Source organism: Lutra lutra, chromosome 2, assembly GCF_902655055.1.
Source record: "Lutra lutra chromosome 2, mLutLut1.2, whole genome shotgun sequence".
Lineage (NCBI taxonomy): Eukaryota > Metazoa > Chordata > Mammalia > Carnivora > Mustelidae > Lutra > Lutra lutra.
Window position 1 is genome coordinate 16,424,321 of NC_062279.1, and position 21,074 is coordinate 16,445,394.

The following is a 21,074-nucleotide window of genomic DNA, read 5'->3' on the forward strand; positions in this document are numbered from 1 at the left end:
AGCGCAGTAGGGTGACCTCCTTCAGGGGACGCTCAAGGCGCAAGTCTTCCTAGAGCCTATCCCACACTGGCACTGGGCAGGACACACTGAAGAAAAGCAAATCTTTCTACTCTTAAAATCTGTACTGATTTTTCTCGGTCACACCCCACTGAGGCTAGGCTCCTGCTGGAGCTATAAATCGCATGGGTAGAAGATTCTCTTTTACTTGGAAATAGAAGCTGGTTGGGATCGTGAGAAGCTGTGTTGCAGGCTGGATGGGGGGGACAAGAATTGATTGGACCAGAGCGCAGAGGGGAGAGCGGGAGGAGGCTCTGCCAGGATAAGAACAGTGGGGCTTCTCTTCCTTGCTCCTGGCTAAGGACTGCCCTGATGGACAATGAGGTTCTAGAACCACCATGCGGATGACTCTCCAGCCTTTCCTCTGCGCAGACCTGTGCCTGCTGCCAGCACACGAACATGACTGCTAAGCTTCACAGAATGAAAATCATTCATTTGCTCTTTCTTCACTGTGTAAAGTTGCTTCAAGTCAAGGGGCTCTTCCTGACATTCTTCAGAAGAGCTCCTAGAACTGGATAAGTTGCTAGTGGAATTTGGGTCGGTCCTGAGGCCCAGAGGTTGCTGATCAAGGCAGGAGCACTGCGCAAATGACTTCTCTGAAAGGCTCCAGCGCGAGAAGTACCTGCATTATGTGAGGACTGTTCCTTCGTGCCAAGATAAAATTAAATGTGGGAACAGTATTTTTGAAAAAAAAAATTGAATAATAAAGCAGCAGGGCAACAATATTTCGAGGTGCATGAAAGTGTTCTTTTCCTTTTGATGTTTCCACAGAGAGAGGTCTGGGAGATTCAGTCCCAGGCGCCCCTCGGAGAGGAGTCGGAGCCTGCCCTGCTAAGCCCTGGAGGGAAGGTCGCTGCGAGAAGCTTTGTGTCCTGCAGGGGACCTCATCTGGAAGGACACAGGAGCCTGGGTAACGGCACCTGGGGGTGGTCTTATAGAGTCCTTTGTAGCACGTGGGGGAAGCACAAAAATGTCTAAGAAAAAGGTAACCTATTTTAGTTTTGAAAATAAGAGCCTTTCAAAAGGCGCTGCTGGAGAAAACAGCCGGGGTACCTTTCTCAGCGATAGCTCCACATTTGTGTCAGCGCTGAAATTATATTTGGCCAAAGCTTCTCCGATTTCTCCAGGCTGCGCTGGCGGAGGGGGTCTTGCAGGCTGTGCTTTTTCGGGAGGTATGAGTTTCTGCGAAGGACAACAGGGACTTAGTCTTGATCTGTGGTGAATCTGGAAGCAACGACCACGGAAGAGGGAAAGGAAAGGACCTACCTCGACGTAGGAGATTGGGAAAATGCCCACTCTGCCGTGGTGCTCTCCCTCATACCAATTTTGATCTATTTTCCTGAGGATGTAGACAGTATCTCCTTTCTTAAATGACAGCTCCCTGGAAGAGACAGGTTTCAGTGGGTTTTCCCCTGAAGTAGAGCAATGACTGGTGAGATCAACACTCTCTCTCGATTGGCATCTGGCTGAGAAATATACTGTCCCTATTAAATAATCTGCCGAGCCTAGGTACGTAAGGATTTTCCTTGCAAACTCTTAGAATTCACTGACCACATTGCAACATCAGAAGTGATTTCAGAAGAGAACAAGTGTAAACATCACATTGGATATAAATCACGGGCATATGAGATTTAAAGGCAGGGACAGGCGACTGCTGTGTCATCAGGAGGTTACCGTGGAGGAGCAGTGAAGTTTGGTATAATGGTAGATGAGGTCTGCACTGATTTCATTTGTCCTGAAGCCGGTCGGCTAGTTAGCGGGGTAACTGACATCTCTCTTCCTGTCTCCTTTTGATGTGCTAAAGCTTACAATAAGGAAAATCAATACTGAGCTATAGCACAGAAGGGCCATCACCAGAAAATTGTTATTTATGGGTCCTTGAAGATGGTTGTCAGGCATTTAAGTGGAATGTTTTGATGAGGAATGTGTTTTGCGTAAAGAGAAAGATCTTTTCTTTAGTGGAGCACAGAGAGAAACATGTTTTGAGCGTAAAGACATACACAGATTGCTTGTTGCCTACTTTGTACCTTTTTAAACAAGATTTATTTATTTACTGGAGAAAGAGAGTGCACATGAGTTGGGGGGAGAGAGGCAGAGAAGCAGACTCCCCACTGAGCGCAGAGCCTGGATGTGGGGCTCAGTCCCAGCGCCCTGAGATAATCAATAGACTGAGCCACGCAGGCACCCCTAGATCTTTTTCTTTTAAAGATTTAATTTATTTGATATCTATAGAGAGAGCACAAGCAGGGGGAGTGGCAGGCAGAAGGAGAGGGAGAAGCAGGCTTCCCACTGAGCAAGAAGCCTGATGCAGGGCTGGATCCCAGGACCCTGGGACCATGACCTGAGCTGAAGGCGGACGTTTACCTGACTGAGCCACACATGGTGCCCCTTGTTTTTAAAAAAATAAAAATATTTTCAAGATGGTAACTATGGTTTTCCATCTGGGCTCTTTCAAAGAAGAAGCTTATTTACCTGCTTTTTCCTAAGCCGGTAAATGTGGATAATGTAATTTTAAGTTCTGAAGACATTGATTATTTTGGAGAATTCACACCTGCCTGCTCACCCTCACTGCGTCTGTTTTTCACGGCTTCGTTACCCAGGGAATTGTGTCTGTTTGTTGTTTTGTCTCCATAATTATGTTTTGTCGGAAGACACTTATTTCCCTTCTTTTCCCAAGAGCCCCACTTTCCTAGACATCGGCCCTCCCACTCTTGGATCTTCTGCATTGTTTCATTCAGAACGTGGAGTTGGGTTGTTTATTGATGCCGAATAGATAAAGAAGAGACAGGTAGATGTCAGATGTAGAATATTTCTTATTGATTAAAAGAATTAATTGGAAAAAAGATGTTGCATATTAAGAGAATGATTGAGCAATTAGAAGTGCTAAAATATTCACACTGAAAGTGCAGGGGCACCTGGGTGGCTCAGTGGGTTAAAGCCTCTGCCTTCGGCTCGGGTCATGATCCCAGGATCATGTTTACAGTCCAACAGCTTTCTTAGCACCAGGTGTGTTTTGTGTCTGGAAAGGAGACTAGGAAGCTTAGCTTTTTGTTTTTAAATGTCCATTAGAGAAAACTTTTTCTTTTCTTTTCTTTTTTTTTTTAATGCTGATATCTATTTATTTATTTGAGAGAGAGACAGTGAGAGAGAGCATAAGCGAGGAGAAAGTGAGAGGGAGAAGCAGACTCCCCATGGAGCTGGGAACCCGATGCGGGACTCGATCCCAGGACTCCAGGATCATGACCTGAGCCGAAGGCAGTCGTCCAACCAACTGAGCCACCCAGGCGTCCCAAGAAAACTTTTTCTTTTCAATGTGAAAAGAAATCAGATCTATTTTTAAAGGTTTGTGTTTAAAATTTTGAAGGCTTCTAGATAAAGGACAGAAATCTCACTTAACAGTTTTCAAAACTGTCTCTCTCTCATCTCAGACCTAGATTTTCTGAGCCCCATTATGGTAAAGGTTGCTTCCTCATTCCCCTAAACCTTTTGAATCGAGGCCATTGACAACCTTTGGAAATGACATTTTATCTCTTTTTCCTATTTTACAATTGAGAGATTACATTGGGTGAGTTACTGAGCTGCGTCTTTGTAAATTAAACATTTTGCGTTAGGGAAAGGAAAAATAGCTTTTAAAACCTATTTATTTAAAACAGATACATCTATCGGTCTCTTGTTTATAAGATGTTAGGCACGAAAAGCACTCACATCTAGCTATTAATTAAGAGCATTTCCAGGACAATCAGTGCTCCTGGGGGTGCGAGCCTTTTAAAGCTGCACAAGTCGTCCATAACCTCGGGTTTTGTGTCAAATAGGGCGACTACACTGGGGACTGACTGCTCTTTACATTTCCTGAGAACGGAACCAGAGGAATATGGTTAAGCAGCCATCAGACCAGCTTACTCATGGTATGTGGGAAACGTTTTTTGTTTCTGTTTTTGTTTTTGTTTTGTTTTTTACAAAAAATATGGGTTGGCTTCCATGGGTGGTTATTGGATCGACTGCTCTGATTCGATTTTGCAGGTGTCGAAAGATTTTCGTGAAAGGTAGGAGGTGGCATAGACAACCATTCAGAAAGGCTGTGCCATTTGCCAGCCTTGAACCTTTGCTAACTCAGAGCTTCTGCAATGAGGACAGGGCCTTGGAGGATGGCAGAAGGCTTGGCACTTGGAGCAAACAAAATCCAGCGACACAATGAACACCCCAAACACTTCCCTCAGCACCATACATCATCTTTCTCCCAAAGCCTGTTTTTTATTAAGCTTTCTTAAAAAGCTGAGGGCCCTGGGTGGATACCTTTCCTGTGTTATGTGCCCCGTCATTCCTCAGGGTTTCATACATTCTGATTTTTTGTCACAAGGAAGAAATGAAATTTACATGTTCTAAGTCATTATTTTGTAAAATTGGCATGTATCATACAAATCGTCACACTGTATCCAAAGAGCACGGTCATAGCTACTAGAATGTAGTACAAACAAAGCAGATGTTACTTAAGTCATCAAAAAAAAAGGGGGGGGGTAGGTAAGCTTTTCTTCAGGATTTTTTTAAACACTAGTTTTAAGCCATCTTAATTTCTAGATAGCATTTTCCTATTTAGTTCATCCACCATCTCAGCAGTATTACCCATGTCTGAGTGATTTTATTTTTTGTATGTCTTATGGCAGAGACAGTTTCTAGAACTATTAATTGATTAATATAATATTAATATACATTTTTATGAATAAAATATTTTATTATTATAAATATTGTGTCTGAACAACACAAGATAAATTAATGCCAATATTCAACTGTTTCAATATCTTGAACTCTAATGGGGATCAGAGTTTCTGAAATCAGGTCTGTACACATGGGCCACGACAGATCTGGAAGGTTCCCTCCTATTTAAGCCTCTTTATGTGCTTAGTACTAACACATGCGCATCTGATTAACAAGTTCCCAAGTACAAAAGGCCAAAAAAAAAAAAAAAGAAAAATACTGCCCCACAGGAGTATGAAAACACCAACATCAAAAGACCAGAGGTGAGGGGTGCCTGGGTGGCTCAGTGGGTTAAAGCCTCTGCTTTCGGCTCAGGTCATGATCCCAGGGTCCTGATATCGAGCCCCGTGTCGGGCTCTCTGCTCTGCGGGGAGCCTGCTTCCTCCTCTCTCTGCCAGTCTCTCTGCCTACTTGTGATATCTGTCTGTCAAATAAATAAATAAAAATCTTAAAAAAAAAAAAAAAAGACCAGAGGTGAAAATTTTGCTCAGAATCTCAATGTTAAAGTTTTAAGACATGGAGGTTTGACTATGGGAATCTTTGTTCACTGTTCTACTCTTCTACCCTGCAAACTATCCTGGATATGGTTGGATAAATAAAAGTTATCAAATTCTCTCAGGTAGTGTTTACTCACCAACATTTTACTTTTATTTCATTCTCGACACAAAAATTCTAGAAACAAAGATTCTTAATATCACTTTTGTTTTCCTATCCTTTTGAACTCATGGTGCTCTAACATGTTGAGTGTCATTTAAAACTCAATGTTTGTCAATTAAACTTCAGATGAAAATAAAATCAACCCCATCCCAGTTAATTGTGAAGGAAACACTAATTACAGCCAACTGCTCAATTGGGACTTAGACCTTATTTGTGATACATCTCACTGCAATATTTACCTCTTAAATATTACTGAAGTATTTAAGCCAACCTAAGTTGTATAATGCAACACTTATTTTACTTACTTAGATGTCTGAGCTTTAAAATCATAAACAGCTTTTGCAGGCAATTTCTGAAAAGGAAGGTAAACAATTAGCACTCACAATTTGGATTTTTTTTCAAGAAAGTAATTTCATGTGAATCAAAGGGAAATGAAATCACAAAGAATGATGAAACATATGTAAATCCTTTATGCAATTTATCAATCAACCAATTAGTCCTTCATTTAGGTATTTAAGTGATAACAGGAACATAGTAGATGACTTTTTCATCATAACCACTGAATATCATATTTCATCTTAGAAACTAAGGAAGATGAATATGGCTCTGCCAAGGGTTCTGTCCCAGGGATGAATCTGGCTTTTCCCGGGATAATGCCGAGGGTTAGTTGCTCTAGGTTCTACGTATCAACATAACTCCTTCAGAATCATAATCAAAAGACTGGGAAGAGTAACGAAGGAGACCATCAGTCCTTTTTACTAAACAATTATCAACATAGTAGCAAAGAAATCTTAGCCCAGTTATCACTGGGAAGCTACTTAGTGACCCAAAACACAGACTGGATCATCTTGAGCACATGGTAAACCAGCCTTTTGGTCATGATAAGATGTGATACACACTCTCCTTCAATCACCCTATTCCCCACAGCTAGCCACTCCAGATCTTCCTTCTCCACTTCCCAGTAATCCCCCCTCCCCACTCTCTTTCCTCATGATTCTGTGAACTTCAGGCAACCTGGAACATTCTTGACTTCTCTGGGGTCCCACAGGCTCTAGACTATAGGAGACACAGCCTAGTGATTCTTCTGGATTGACTGCCAGTCTGAGACCTGCTTTCAGCTGCCATCAAACAGCTCCAAGATAGCACGCACCAGAGCTCCGGCCCTGAGCCAGGGCCATGGACAAAGAGCTAGGCCATTCCTAGGAGCCTCGATTTTTCAGAGATGTTCTCCAATAAAAGCAGGCCAGCAAAAATGGTTATGTCCAATTTGTATGGCTTTGCAACACAGATGACCTAGGGCTCTCCCCTACATCAGTGGGGACATTTGTACAGGGAAATCTTCCTCTGTGGGGCAACCCAGCTCGAGACTCTCGAAGAGCTCCGTTGTTCATGCATGGGTGTCAGTTCAAGACTCAGAGAAGCCTCGCGGCTGACAAGTGCTTTGCCAAATACGCTGCAAAAAAAAGACTCAAGTAGCACTAAACACACCACCTCTTTTTCCGGAGTTCCTCTTCTTTCCCGAGGTGCGCTTCTCCCCAGGTCAGTCATGGTGGATGCATAACTTCTAGGGGACTCGTGGTCTGTGGGAGAGGACGGGGCCGGAGTGAGTATCCACTTAATTAAAGGCTGACCCTTTTTGCCATTTTCCTGGTGGCAACTATTTTCTCCTTCAGATTTCGAGGGACACCACAATGGAAGACATGGGTATAAAACTCATAGGTCATTACAACGTTGCGAAAAAAGACACAAAACCAGCACATTTCAAAAGGGACAAATATCCGAGATGGCAGAAGTGTTCTAATCACACATATAATTGTTACATTGTTGATGTATTTATGCTGCAGCACTCGTTGTAGACAATTCATAGTCCTGGGGATTTCCCATCTCAAATGGGGATTTCCCATTCTTTTCCTTTTGCTCTATGGGACCGATAGAAGATGGACAATTTGCAAATAGCAACAGTTTACAAAAACTAAAACATTTTGTGGAACAATTTAAGAATGCAGTAATGAAAAATAAAAAATAAAAAATAAAAAGTACGGTGATGGCAGAACTATGGATGTGTCCCTTCCCCCAGCCCTTCCTTCTGCCCCCCCTCCTCATTAAATCTAAGGTGTTAAATCTAAGATGTCATTTAAAGGGTTAAAAACTTTGTATCTTTTGCCCTCCCTTTTGCTCAAGTACCTTATCAGAAAGTATTTTTTATTCCAAGAAACAAAGGGATAAAAATTCTTTAGACAGTATCATATTGGTTGCCAAACTGCTTATGAAATACTGAATTGTTTCTGTTCACCTTAAAACAAAGTATAAATAGTTATATTACAAAATTGTGATTACAAGTATCTCTTAATGGTCTCATACTTTACACATTGATATGTGGAAATGTAACTAAAGGCTAAAAGTACCCCAGTAATCTCTGTTAAAGAATTCTACCAGTATACCTGGGTCAAAATTAGTAAATTCTTTCTCTTAGCCTTTAATAAATTTAGTTATATTGGTTAACAAGAAGCATTACAAGTAAAATAAATACAGCCTAAAGGAATTTAAAATGCCAATTCATAAAAGGAAAGCATTGTTTAAAGATTTTGACAGCTTTGACTATAAGGAAGAATTGTCTGCTTAAAAGCAGGTGGGATATCAGTTATGTGACAACATAAAGATAAAGGTCTAACTATCTATTAGTTGTGAATTCCAAAGTCTTTAGGTTTAATAAGGTAGCATGGCCACAAATATTTCAGGTAAAACTTAATCGGTTATTTTCAAAGTGAGAGAGGATTACGTGCCATTTATTTTCCATTTTAAATCATATACTTGTACGATCATAGGGCTCTCATACCGATCATTAAATTGTAAATTACTTTTGCTAATCCTTGGAATATAAACTATTTTTCAATTAGGCTAAACAAAGTTGGAAAGTAAATATTTTATTTCATTAAATGCTTCTCGAAGCTCCCTCAAATCACGTTTCAATAATGTACTCTACCTGTGCATAAAATTTAGAAGGGATGATTATTACTCATCTACCTAACTGAATAACTGGAATTGTCCAATATTGGGAAAAGGTAGCTAATTAATTAAAAACTTAAACTATGACATCTCAATCTCAATAGGTGAAAATTTCAAACTGTAGGCATTGATTTAAAAAATTCTAGTTTGGGGGCGCCTGGGTGGCTAAGTGGGTTAAGCCTCTGCCTTCGGCTCAGGTCATGATCCCAGAGTCCTGGGATCGAGCCCCACATCGGGCTCTCTGCTCTGCAGGGAGCCTGCTTCCTCCTCTCTCTCTCTGCCTGCCTCTCCGCCTACTTGTGACCTCTGTCTGTCAAATAAATAAATAAAATCTTTAAAAAAAAATTCTAGTTTGTTATTTTTGAAGCATGTTGTATAGTATAAATGAAAGCAAAGATAAACACTAATAAAATAAGCAAATGTGTGCAATGGCAGTTAACATACTACATTAATATGAAATTTGATTTTTTTTAACTATAGAGATTATATTCTAGACTATAAAATCTGAATTACTAGGAGTTTGAATCTCTTTTCTCCTACCTACTCCCTAAGTGACTTTGGTCAAATCTCATCTTCCCTGGGTCTGAACTATAAAACAATGCTTATAATGACACCTATCACCTAGGTTCAGGCCGGTGTTAATTAGATGACATTTGTAAAGCACTTTGCAGTGTTCCGTGCATAGAAGACTATTGATAATCCAAATTTCAGCATGGAATATTCTTTCCAGCTTCTTAAAATTTACATAGTAAACAGATGTACCTTAAGAATTAACCAAAAGAATTGTATAAAGATTGTATGAAAAATGCCCAAAACCCCCCAAAATCTCAAAAAAGTCTTCTGCGTTTGAACTGTTATTTGTTCTTGTGTTGCCGCTTCAAGGTGATAATTCATCTAAGACAATGGACTTGGGAGTCACTTTTTACCTACATGGTCTAATTCAAATGTCAATATAAGATTCTTTTAGCGGAAATAGAAAACAAATTAAGATATGGAAAGGCAGAGAAAATGAAATACACTGAGTGATGGAGATGAGATTTCTGTATATATAGCTTAAAGATGCATTCACAAAAATTCTATCCCATTATGTCCTTTAAATGAAGAAAGTCATTAAACAAATCCTATTCTTTTCTCATTGACCATCAATTACTACATGGCATACTCCAATTTTGCTTCCTCAGTGTTTTGATGTAGTACCTTTACATTCCATGTAAGCAAATTATTTATTGAATATAACTTTATAAAGTTAACGTAAAAATCAAGGAAAAAGCTATTTGTTAAGTTACTGGTTTTGATTCACTTTACCACAAAAAGAGAGTTGTCAGTCTCTTAAGGATGCTGATACTCAATCATGGTCTCTGTCTCGGAACCCTCTTAAATTGGTAAAATAAGTTTAATTTGGTGTTTTGATGTAAGTGGTTGCAGCCCTAACTAACATTAAGCTACAAGATGGTTTTCCCTTTTGATTTTGAATGAGTAAATTTTTGTGAATTAGTGATCACTTTAAGCCACACATGGAGCCCGGATAGCACATGGACAAATGAGGCGATCTAGTAAGACCCGTTTGCACAACAAGCATTTGCTTCAAAAAACACATAACAATGCCAGGTGGTCTCCCGGCTTAGGAATGATGAGATGTAGGAATGGAAGGTGAGAGAGCTGGATGGCGGGTGTCTGAACCACAAGGAAAAAGAAAGAAAAGCTCATCCACCTTGGAGACTCCGTGCACTGTCATGGTCTTGGTGACGGTAGTTGGCGGTGGTGGTGTCCGCGTCTTGGAAAGAGGCACTGTGAGGCATTCTCCCACAATCGTTCTGGTACAACGGACGATGCATAGCACCGTCTTGAGGCAGTGGGTGGAAAGGCTGGTGCATGGGGCTCCTTCTCAGAGCTCTAAGTGACGAGTTCCTTTCGGGGATATCCGGCAGAAGCTCACTGATGAGACGGTGCAGGATGCTGTTGTCTGGCAGACTTCCCCTCCTCTTTTCGGCTTTAATCTGGTCACAAATGTCTTTAAGGGCAGAGTCCAGAGCCTCAAATACAGAAGCTTTACATTTTGCCTTTTCAGTCTGTTTTTTGGGCGTCGAATTTTTTTTCCTCCGGAAAGGCACGGGACTGACCAGAAATGCAAGCTTAGAGAGCCCAGGGTCCATTTCTTGTCTTCTGGGCTCTTCGGTGTTCTCGTGTTTGGCTCTTTCGTGTTTCAGCATCGTGGTGAACCGGGTATAGGAGGCCGGGCATCTGCCTTTGCAGGAGCTGATCAGGTGTCGGTGATGGTGATGGTGGTGATGGTGGTGATGGTGGCTGGACCCGTAGAAGCTTTCAGAGGATGTGAAAGAAAAGTGATCGAAATCGCTCTCGCTGCAGAAGGACGATCCTTCAACGTGAATGTAATCACTGTGGTCAGACACGACACCGTCCTGGTCGCTATCGGAGAACTCCACGTGCGCTCTGGGCTGCTCGTCACTGGTGACCTCAATATGAATCGGTACCAGGGCTTGGGGCTCGTAGCTCCGCTGCATATGCGAAGCGTGTCTGCCCTGACCTTCTTCCTCCAGCAAAGACTCAATGGAAAATCGCCTCTTGGGACATAAACCATTTTGTTGAGCTTCTAGGCTGATGGGAGATAACATTTCGTCTCCTAAATTGGGCATGGACTTGGACTTTTGAATCAGCTTTTCGAATTCAGAAATGCGGGTGGGGACCATGTCCCTGGGCACCTCCTCAGTGGAGGACTGGCTCCATCCGTGCAGCAAGCCCTTGTGCTGCTGCTCCTTCTCGTACTGCATTATCCTCGACTTGACGGAGCAGATCACCTCGGACGCCATCAAATCCTTGCGGTTAATGCGATGCATTTTCCTGTACATTTTGAGGAACCCCGGGGCGTTGTGGGCTGACCTGTGCCGGAGCCTTGACCTGCCGTTACTCCGACCCTCCTGGATGTAGGGGGAGGCCCACGCTATAGAGCAGCTGTCCTTGGAGTCCTCTTCACATAACAGAGAACCCATACTCTCTGACTTGGTCTTGGGGTCGGGGAAGCTATCGCAGTCGTCGTTTAGGAGATCGTCACAGCTGCGGGATTTGATTTTGGGGGATACCGTTTCCTCAGTGCTGCTCCAGACCTCTGCATTCTGTCGGGCCATCTGCCAACCGTTCTTGAAAGTAATGGCCCTCTGTGAGTCACGAGGGACATCCAAATGCTGTCTGTAAGCATTACAGTAATCTAACTCATTGGAGGGGTTGCCGTTGAGCCCTGAGTAACTGTAAAGGGACGGACATATATCATCCCCACCTTTTAATCCAGGGCAGCGTGGTGGAAGAGAGACATTTGGAGAAGTTAAAAGGTTCACAAAGAGGAGAGCGTGTCACTTAGCAACAGACAGCACAGCAAAGAGAAAGAAGTTAGCATGGTTTGATCTAGACACTGACTGTTAAACATGTAGCTTCAACTCTAGAGAAAAAAGCCAGATTCTAAAGCAAGGCAATACTTTTTCAATGAAGGTAGCTTTGCAGATATGAGAGTCAACAAAACACTGTATAAAAAGTAATGTAGCAAATCTACCTATTTTTATGGTGTTCACACATCTTCCGGCAAACACGGCGAACCTCGAAAGCTAATCTATAGCATGCCCGGGTCGTCATTTCAAGTTTGAACAATTAAGGCCAAAAGTGCTACCGATTTAATCAACTTAATAGGGTCAGGATTTGAGTCTCAGTTGATTCATAACGACAGAGAATAAGAGTAATTTATAAATTTGCTTTTAAGTGCCAGTCCCATAACTGTACCAAATAATTTTTCATGGGCATTAGATGCAAAAAGGGTGATGCAAATTTTCTAAATTTGCAAAACCAAGATGTTGTGCACTGTTGCTGCTAATATGTTTCCAAGGGAAAAAACACAAGTGGAACCTCTTTAAATAAATGAATTTACCTCTTTAATTTCTCCACTTTTAACCTCTTATGAGGCAGGTTCTTATAAGGTAAGGGGATATAATATAAAACTTCCTTCAGAGGTAAACACATCTTGCTTTTTTCCAGGGAGGTTTTTTTTTTTTTTTTAAATAATTTGCAATTGGTAATAGAGAGCTAAAACTGACCTCAATTTAGAAGATGTTTGGAAAGACTCTTTTGCTGTGCCGAGTTCACTAATAAATAAATGACCAAAGTACATCTAATGGGAAATTTCCTTCTTAGAAGGGAACCTCATGAAGGAAAATATCTGTATTGATTCCTGCCTTACAATCTTACCCACATTTTTCAAAAGCAGATTAGCACATTGAGTAGATATGTAATATCTGGGAAAAGAAGTTGACTTAACACTCCCTGGGATAAAAACAATTACCTAAATTAATCAGAATACTTTTAACTTTTGGGTGCTATCCAAGTATAATGAATCAGTGGTATTTCATGAATTATTTATTTTCTTAAGGCATTCATTTGCATAAATGAGTAGGATCTGATCCAAGCATCTCAGTGAATTTGATGAAAGGTGTCATGAGAGGGGCTCACTCCTTCTGAACGTTCCGGATAATATGCACAGTTTTACTGGGAAGATGGCTAGTGCCTCCCACCCACCCAGAGTCCAGTCGTCCAGACCTGCCTGTCTTTTGCCCATAGACCAGCTACTGCTTAGCTTTAATCACCACATGGCAACACTTTAAGCGCTTATGTTTGATAAGTGTAGCTGAGTCTGTGCTGTATTATGGAAACCTCTGTTAGAGTTCAAGTTCGTCACACACTTCAAATTCCTTTGGTATTTTGTTTCAAGCCTAGGAGACTGGGGGAGATTGTGGGACCCCAAATGTGGTATGGCCTCAGATACTTGCAGATGCCATTTCAAGCCTCAGTCTCCATCTTGGGAATGTTCTGGTTCGCCCAGAAATAATGCACTGAACGGTCTTTCAGAGACCTGGAGGAGAGACTTGCCCTCTCTCAACACAGCTCATCTAATTTACAGAGAGGAGACAGGCCATATGGAAAAATGACTTGGTGTTATCTCAACTTTTCTAAGTATGGCTTGAAACCAGTTAGGTCTTACTGGTGGAATGTTCTGAATCAAACACAATGTTCCATGCGGAACACAGATATTCTACTGTCTATATAAATGTTTACCAAAATATAAAACAGATTACTAAAGAAATAACTTTAATTGGTCAGACACATTTTTATCTAGAACTAAATTAAAAAAAAAAACACACCCAAATCAAAGTGTTTTAGGCAACAACGTTCTTGGTTGCTACTTCTAATTCCTAGTCTAGAAATGTGATTAACTTTGCTGGCTGTAGTAACACTAGAACATTTTTGACAGTATGCAAATATTTATAAATGTAATCTTTTAATAGCCCGACAGTAAGTTAGATCCTTCGAATTTGTTCAAGAAAAACCCACAAATGGATTATTTGGAGGAAGAAAGCGTCTTTAGGCTAGATGGAGCCATCAAATGGCCCGCCAACTTGACCTAGTCTGTGTAAAAAAGATAAATTACTGTTTTGAAACCAAATTGTATTCAAGATGCTGTATTTAAATGTTAACTCTTTCTGAATGGTTATCTTGGACCAGCCCTCACATGGTACCCTCGATTAAAGTTAAGCTAGTAAATTGCTTACATGTCAATCTATGGTCGCTCACCTTTTGCTCTTGAGGGGGAAGGAGGAGAAGAACTGATGAAAGACTTTGTCACGGGGCCGCCTGGTCCCGGGAGGTCCGCTCGCCCTGGGCTGGTCCTGCTCGCACTTGGATCCAAGCCCCTGGGCTGCCCCACTGCAGGCTCGCTCTTCCTCCTTTTCCTAAAGTCACTGGCCATGCTCGCAGAACTAAAAGAAGGAATCGGCTTGGTTTAGGCTGGTGTTGGAGGAGGTTCCCCTGTGACTCAGAAGGACTGATGGGAAGCGTTAGCGACAGAACGTCTCTTCCCTCACTTCCCCCAAACAGCAGTTTTAAGAATGCATTCCTTGCTACTAAACACTATTTCTTTATAATCCTCTCTATAAAAAAATTCATAGACTGTTTTTTTTTTTTTTTAGAGAAGTGTTAGGTTTACAGAAAAATCGATTGGAAAGTACAGAGAGCTCTCCTAAGCTCCCTTTCCTCGTGCACACATTTTCTCCCATCGTGACATTGTCTGTTCCTGTGATGTGTTTGTGACAGCTGATGAACCATCTTGACTCATTATTACTAAATGTAATTAAAGTCCGTAGTTTATGTTAAGGCTGTTTCCCACCGAAGTTCCTGATTTTAAGATTTCTCTGTGTCTTTTGGCGGCGTGATAGCTCCTTTCTCTTTATTGCTGAAAACTGTTCCTTCATATGGATGCACAAATTTCTATCTCAACTCACCAACCGGACAGTATTCTGGTCGTGTCAAGTTTTGGCACTTATGAATAAAGCTGTTATAAACATCCATGTGTGCTGGTTTTTTGGGGGTGTGTGTGGCTATGTGTTTATAATCATGTTTTATTTTTATTTTTATTTCTTTGAAAGTACTGACCTTAAGTATGTTTAATTTTTTTGCATATTTTTATTATTAATACATAAGGTATGATTTGCTTCAGGAGTACAGGTCTGTGATTCATCAGTCTTATACAATATGAAACAAAGTCCATCATCCAGTCACCCCATCTCCCCCGACCCCTCCCCTCTGGCAACCCTCAGTTTGTTTCCTGAGATTAAGAGTCTCTTATCGTTTGTCTGCCTCTGTGGTTTCCTCTTGTTCCGTTTTTACCTCTCTTCCCCTACAATCCTCTGCCTTGTTTCTTGGAATATAATAATGTTTTGAAATTTAAAAAAACTCCTTTTAGTGCAATATGTTGTGACTGACAATTCAGTGTTATGATTTGTGCCACGTATCTTTTCTCTCTAAAGAAGGAGTTCCCATAACATGCCACAGGGGAGGAAAAGACTCTGAAAAGGAAGACATCTGGTGAGACAAATTTCTCTTACCTCACGGTTTCCCTACGGCTTGTTGTTAATGTACAATGTGGCTGAGAGTTTGTATTAATCACCATTGCTATTGAACTGTGAATGAATTTCTGCAGTGCTATGAAGTAAGTGTGATATTTAAAGCCAACCATCAGAACTTATCTTGGCAGACTTCTAGAACAGTTAGGACTAGTGGTTCCAGATTATTCTGGTTCAATTCTAGTTTGTCTCTGCTCCTTGCCAATGGTGTGAACTTGGTAAGTCATAAGGCCTAATTTTAGTTTATTCAGAGATAAAGTGGGGAGGATAGCACTTAGCTCATTGTGGTATCTTAAGGATCGAATATGTTTATGTACTTAGAATGTCTAGTATATAATAAGACCCCATTTATTGTAGTAACAATGTTTCTGATTTATGTGGTGAGCATGTAATATATAGAACATAATTTAGAAATTTTCTAGTAATTTATACATTTTTCAAATATACTATCATAAGCGTCACCTAATAATACTGAAAATTAGATTTTATAATTCCCATTCAAAGAAAAGAAAACTGAGCTTAGAGGAGACAGGGAAGGGAAGAATTTCTCAGTAAAAGAATCCAGAATTATTTCATTTAATTTTTATAAACATATGAAATGATGTAAAAACAAAATGAAACAACTTCATAAAGTATGGTGCTCCATATAATAATGAGTGATAACATAACCCTCATTATTATTTTGCTGAGTAGCATTACTATTAAAAGAGAGATCACTGGGGGCGCCTGGGTGGCTCAGTGGGTTAAGCCTCTGCCTTCGGCTCAGGTCACGGTCTCAGGGTCCTGGGATCGAGCCCCACATCGGGCTCTCTGCTCAGCAGAGAGCCTGCTTCCCTTCCTCTCTCTCTCTGCCTGCCTCTCTGCCTACTTGTGATCTCTGTCTGTCAAATAACTAAATAAAATCTTTAAAAAAAAGAGAGAGAGATCACTGGTATATAATATTCTGGTTGCATGCTGCAATGACGTTCTTACCTAGTAGGTCTTTCCAGGCTTCTGTCTATAGAGGATTGATACAGGGAGGCCTGTTAAGATAGAAAAATAGTTCCATGAAAATTTTACCAGGGCAAAATTTCATTTGTCCTTGGACATTAAACTAGGTATCCTAAAAAAGAGTATTATAAAAGCTGAGATGAAAAATCCCATTTATCTTGATCATAAAAATGTCTTTCAAAGAGAAAACATGTAACCTGATTTCTACTTTCTTTCTATCTACTTTCTCTTTTGATATACCACACTGTATTTTTCTGCCTAACTCAAATTATCCACAGCCCAAACATTGCCTGGTGGAGAAAAGAAAAGTTGTTAAGCACTCCTTCATATAGGAAATAGACTGTAAATAGAAATTTTCTGCATCAAGGAATGGTTTGACGTTTAAAAAAATATTTGTAATCATCATTCAGCCCTTATACAACATAAACCTTCTTTATAATTTTTCCGTTATGTTGCCTGGTATTCTCTTTAGAATATAACATTTAAGCAGAACTTGAGACATCTTTCCTCTGTCAACACAGGCATGGCATCTTAATAATACCACAGAATTTGGTTTGAAATTAAACTAAACTGCCTGGTATTTAAATCAGGGGCAGACTGGCAGCTTTCAAAATAGTTAACTTCAGGGTCGATTTAAAATAAATGATTAGTAAACCAAAATGTAACCTTTTTTTAAAAAAGAAGTAGATTTTTAAAATTTTCATGAGAACATCAACTCTCAATTGTAGGAATAAAGAAAAATAGAAAATACAAATTGATACATAATTCCAAATGCTTATTGTACACACCATTTTCATACTCAATTGTACTGCACTGAAGAGTACAGTTCAGTACAGTGAAATAGGTATTAGGCAAAAATATTAGATAGGACTTTTTCACTCCCCACGACCATCTACCAGAGTAAACATTGAAATATCTAAGGCAAGAGAGATCTGTATTGAGCTCTTGAGTATTTGAAATGACAATGCAAGATGAGCGAAAGTAGTTGTGGAGTGATGTCTAGAATGTACAGGGAAATGTATATACAAGTATATATGTGTGATATTATATATATAATATTATTATATATAAATAATATTATGATATTATATATATTATATATAAATAATATTATGATATTATATATATATTATATATATATATATATATTGTCTTGCTTTGGGGCATATTTGATAGTCAATTATTTATCCAAACTTTGGTCTGATGAAGAACTGAAATTCTAGCTTGAAAATGTGCTTCCCTATGGAAGTTTAAAAATGTCAGCCCAAAAGAGCAGGATTTGACAGATTTTATCTAAAGTTCCCATCACATAGAAATATTTTACCAGAGTATTACAAACCCACTTGGTGGAAATTAAGCCACACTTTAAAAACTATTTCCATAACTTTATTTTCTACTTATAAATTAGCACCAATTAACCAATTAGAATATTAACATTCTTTATGTAGATTCTTTATGTAAATCAGTCTGACAAGCCCTCTTATGCCTAACTCTAAAATTGGTTCTGTTAATTAATATTTTCATTTAATTCCATCTTACTGAGTGAGAATGGAACCTTGCCCAGAAGCAAACAAAAGTACCTTTCTGCTAGAGAACATCCTCCCTTCCTTCTAGACAGAAAAAGTATATTCTAATATTTGTAATTCTTAGAAAACATTTAGATTCCTAGGTTCTCAACGAATATAAAATTAGAAGAAAAAAATTCGGTCCACTAATCTGATGAATGTACATGATGACTTAGCTTGCTGAACTCTGGATTGGACCCTGGAAAGGGGAAAAAAATGAATACTAAATAAGAAGGAAAGCAAACAAGTAAACAAATTATATTCTGGTGTAGAAATATTAATTCTATATGTTTGCGGAAGAGCAACACCAAAGGGCCTCAGAGTCTTGCGGCTTGTGTGGATCACGACCTTCGTGGACAACCCAATGACAAACGTAGCTGGTTATCAAGAAGTGTTGATTACAGAACGTCCGTAATCACCCCAGAGTGATCAGTGACTTTGAATGGTCAGCTTGGAATGAGCCTAAACGAAATTGTAATGTGGGATAAAACACAGACTAGGCAGTGACGGCTCTTGTTGATAAATCAATGGTGATTTAGATTTAGGCAAAGAAACTACAATGATGTCTCCTTGTGCTGGTTTCCACAATCCAAAATAAACTGAAACCAATTTTGTGATTTTTATGTAAGGTCAAAGGAAAAAGTTCAATATTAAATTGCAAGGAAATAGTAAAAGGTCTAGATAGACGACTAAGAGAGAAACTTGATGATAATTATGTGAATGATATTCATTTTGAAATGGAAATCGTCTCCAGAAAAGAGGTAACCTCTTTTACCTATTGTGATCTACTGAGTTTATATATTACCATATTTTAACATACCTAAATGAAGTTCATTTTAATATAGTATGGACACTGACTCATTCTGCTAAGTGATCGTATGATTAAACTTTGCTTAAAAGTCCTTAATTGTTCTCCTTTAATGCCAGTTTCTCAGCTTTATGGGTTAGAAAGTATGTTATTCATGGCATATGCTAGGCACTTGATAAATGGTAGTTAAGGTAATGTGTAATCAATTACAGATTTTACCAGAAATGTTTTACATAAGGATATTGAAGATAGAATCCAGTACCTTATCAGAATATTTTTGTACACACTGAAACACCATAATGGGAAATTAATATGCTACAGAATCATACAATAGTCCTTCTCAGTTCCAAAGACATAACGGCAAATTAGTTTAACCACCAGCAAAGTGCTTTTTTATGTGACTTTTTTTTGCCAGTACCATCACATGTAGAATGCAGAGTTAAGTTTCTGCTATCTTTAGCCCAAGAGTTATTGTGTAATGTTAATTATGGGAACTTTTTTCACAAAAATAGTTAACACGGAATAGTATCAAGTAAATAACTTGTTTCTTAAAGTCTTGAATTCTACATACATCTCTTGGACGTGTTAAGAATTGTGGTAGAAAGGGAATGGCATGGAAGTGAAGGCTATGAGATCTGTGTTTTATTTTTAACTTGCTGTCATCTGACCTTGTGATCTTGGACATAATTTTAAAAAATCGTTGGGCTCTACTTTTCTTGACTTAAAAATGAGTGAATTGGACTTGGTAATCTCAAAATTTTCTGCCCATTCTCAATGATCCACCTTAAAAACATTCTAGAACTATCTGACCAACATATCAGAAAAATGCCTGACCAGACTGAATTCCAAAGTAAATTCTCATTCCCTTCGTAGGTGGAAATGCCTTTCCTCAGTTGTGAAGGTAACATAACATACAAAACAGAGTTGCTTGTTATATTTGATGGTCTTTAGGGTTATAAGCCTTTAGGAATGACTGCAGTCTAGAATGTTCTTGAGTATTCTATTTTGCTTTTTATTGAATATATAAATATTTTGATTACTTCTCTGTCTGAGCATGTGCTCTGATGCCTAGTTCAGAATCGCAGATTGAAGCTTCAGGGGTGGAGATTTCCTGCTGAGACTGTGCCCACAACCACTGCGTGTCCGGAGTACTCTCTGAGGCATCAGTGTCTTCCTACTTTTATTTTCTAGTTGCACATATTTAACCCAGTTAAGACTTTTTGATGACGATAAGTTATTTATTAAGATGATAATATTTATTAAGATGATTTATTAAGACGATGACGATAAGTTATTATTAATATAGATTTCGAATATACTTAGGACCACAGAGAAACCACTGTGTAAAACCAGTTTATATACTCTGCTTATAAGCTGAGTATATTCTAGCTGCTTATAAGAGCTACCACAGGGAGGCTGATGTTTAGCAAAATTGTCACTTTTGCTTAGGTCAACCAGTAAGTCTTAAATCTGCCTTCCAAAATCAATTCATTTTTTTCTTTGCAGAAATCAGGATAAAAAGCTTTGACTCTGGATTTTTTTCTTCCTTTTTCAGACTCTCTTTGACACAATCAAATAAAATGTGGCACTGCCTGGCATACATTTTTTTACCTAGCGGATTGCCGTGAGGATTCTAAAACAGAGACAGCAAACACATTTCATCTCATCTGCCAGTTATAACCCATTACGTGGCTGCCTGGATGGTAGCATTGAGAAGGATTAGTAATGCCTGTCAAGGATGTGGAACTGGGAAATCGGGACATACATCCCAGTTGTTTGTCAAGTCTATTCTTGATCCGAGCTGGTGCATAAAATCCACAAATCGTATTTAGGAAAATGAAAAGACTTACATAAATTTTAAGAATATGTGGGCCATAAACATGTAATTAAGAACCTAACTGTCATTCTGCACCTCCAAGCGTGATGGCAAAATGGCTCTGTGTCGTCTTTGACCGTCTAATCAAAACAGATGCTTGATACAAGCACTAAGCGTGCACTTTTGATTTTTTTTAAACTGTCACACTCCTGGACACCAGGACTGTGTTGAATAGTTCAACGGAAATGGACGGCTGGAATGTTTCTTCACCTACGTTTCAGAAAGAGCCAACCACAACTTTGGAATGATTAATGTCTAAGCAATGATGCTGGATACGACCCAATGATGCAAAGATAGATTTTTCCAAAACAGCTTAGACACTGTGGTGAGTTGTTACAACACGGACGGTTCAGAATCACAGTATCAGCTCCTAAGAGAGACATCTGAAAAAGAGAATAATTTGTTTT

At 39.5% G+C, this 21,074-nt stretch overlaps 1 protein-coding gene and 1 long non-coding RNA gene across 10 annotated transcripts in view; one reads left to right on the top strand and one right to left on the bottom strand.

Moving 5' to 3' along the window:
• Window positions 1-21,074, bottom strand: part of SORBS2 (sorbin and SH3 domain containing 2) — a 215,628-nt gene that overhangs the window by 31,462 nt on the left and 163,092 nt on the right. For 5 of the 8 annotated variants that reach the window (XM_047715201.1, XM_047715223.1, XM_047715202.1 and 2 more), the window contains 7 exons: window positions 16,401-16,450; window positions 14,101-14,285; window positions 10,184-11,764; window positions 6,958-7,046; window positions 5,772-5,818; window positions 1,324-1,438; window positions 1,111-1,239 (listed from right to left, as the gene is read on the bottom strand). In XM_047715201.1, coding sequence (XP_047571157.1) covers window positions 1,111-1,239; window positions 1,324-1,438; window positions 5,772-5,818; window positions 6,958-7,046; window positions 10,184-11,764; window positions 14,101-14,285; window positions 16,401-16,450 — 2,196 coding nt within the window. The remainder of the gene's footprint in view (window positions 1-1,110; window positions 1,240-1,323; window positions 1,439-5,771; window positions 5,819-6,957; window positions 7,047-10,183; window positions 11,765-14,100; window positions 14,286-16,400; window positions 16,451-21,074) is intronic. The other 3 variants (XM_047715231.1, XM_047715240.1, XM_047715250.1) reach the window with 1 other exon arrangement.
• On the top strand, window positions 838-21,046 carry LOC125091605 (uncharacterized). 2 transcript variants are annotated; one of them, XR_007124718.1, is made up of 4 exons: window positions 838-967; window positions 3,870-3,962; window positions 15,333-15,390; window positions 20,347-21,046. It is a non-coding gene; the product is annotated as an uncharacterized LOC125091605 (long non-coding RNA). The 2 variants fall into 2 exon arrangements; XR_007124717.1 differs by lacking the exon at window positions 838-967 and adding an exon at window positions 2,500-2,547.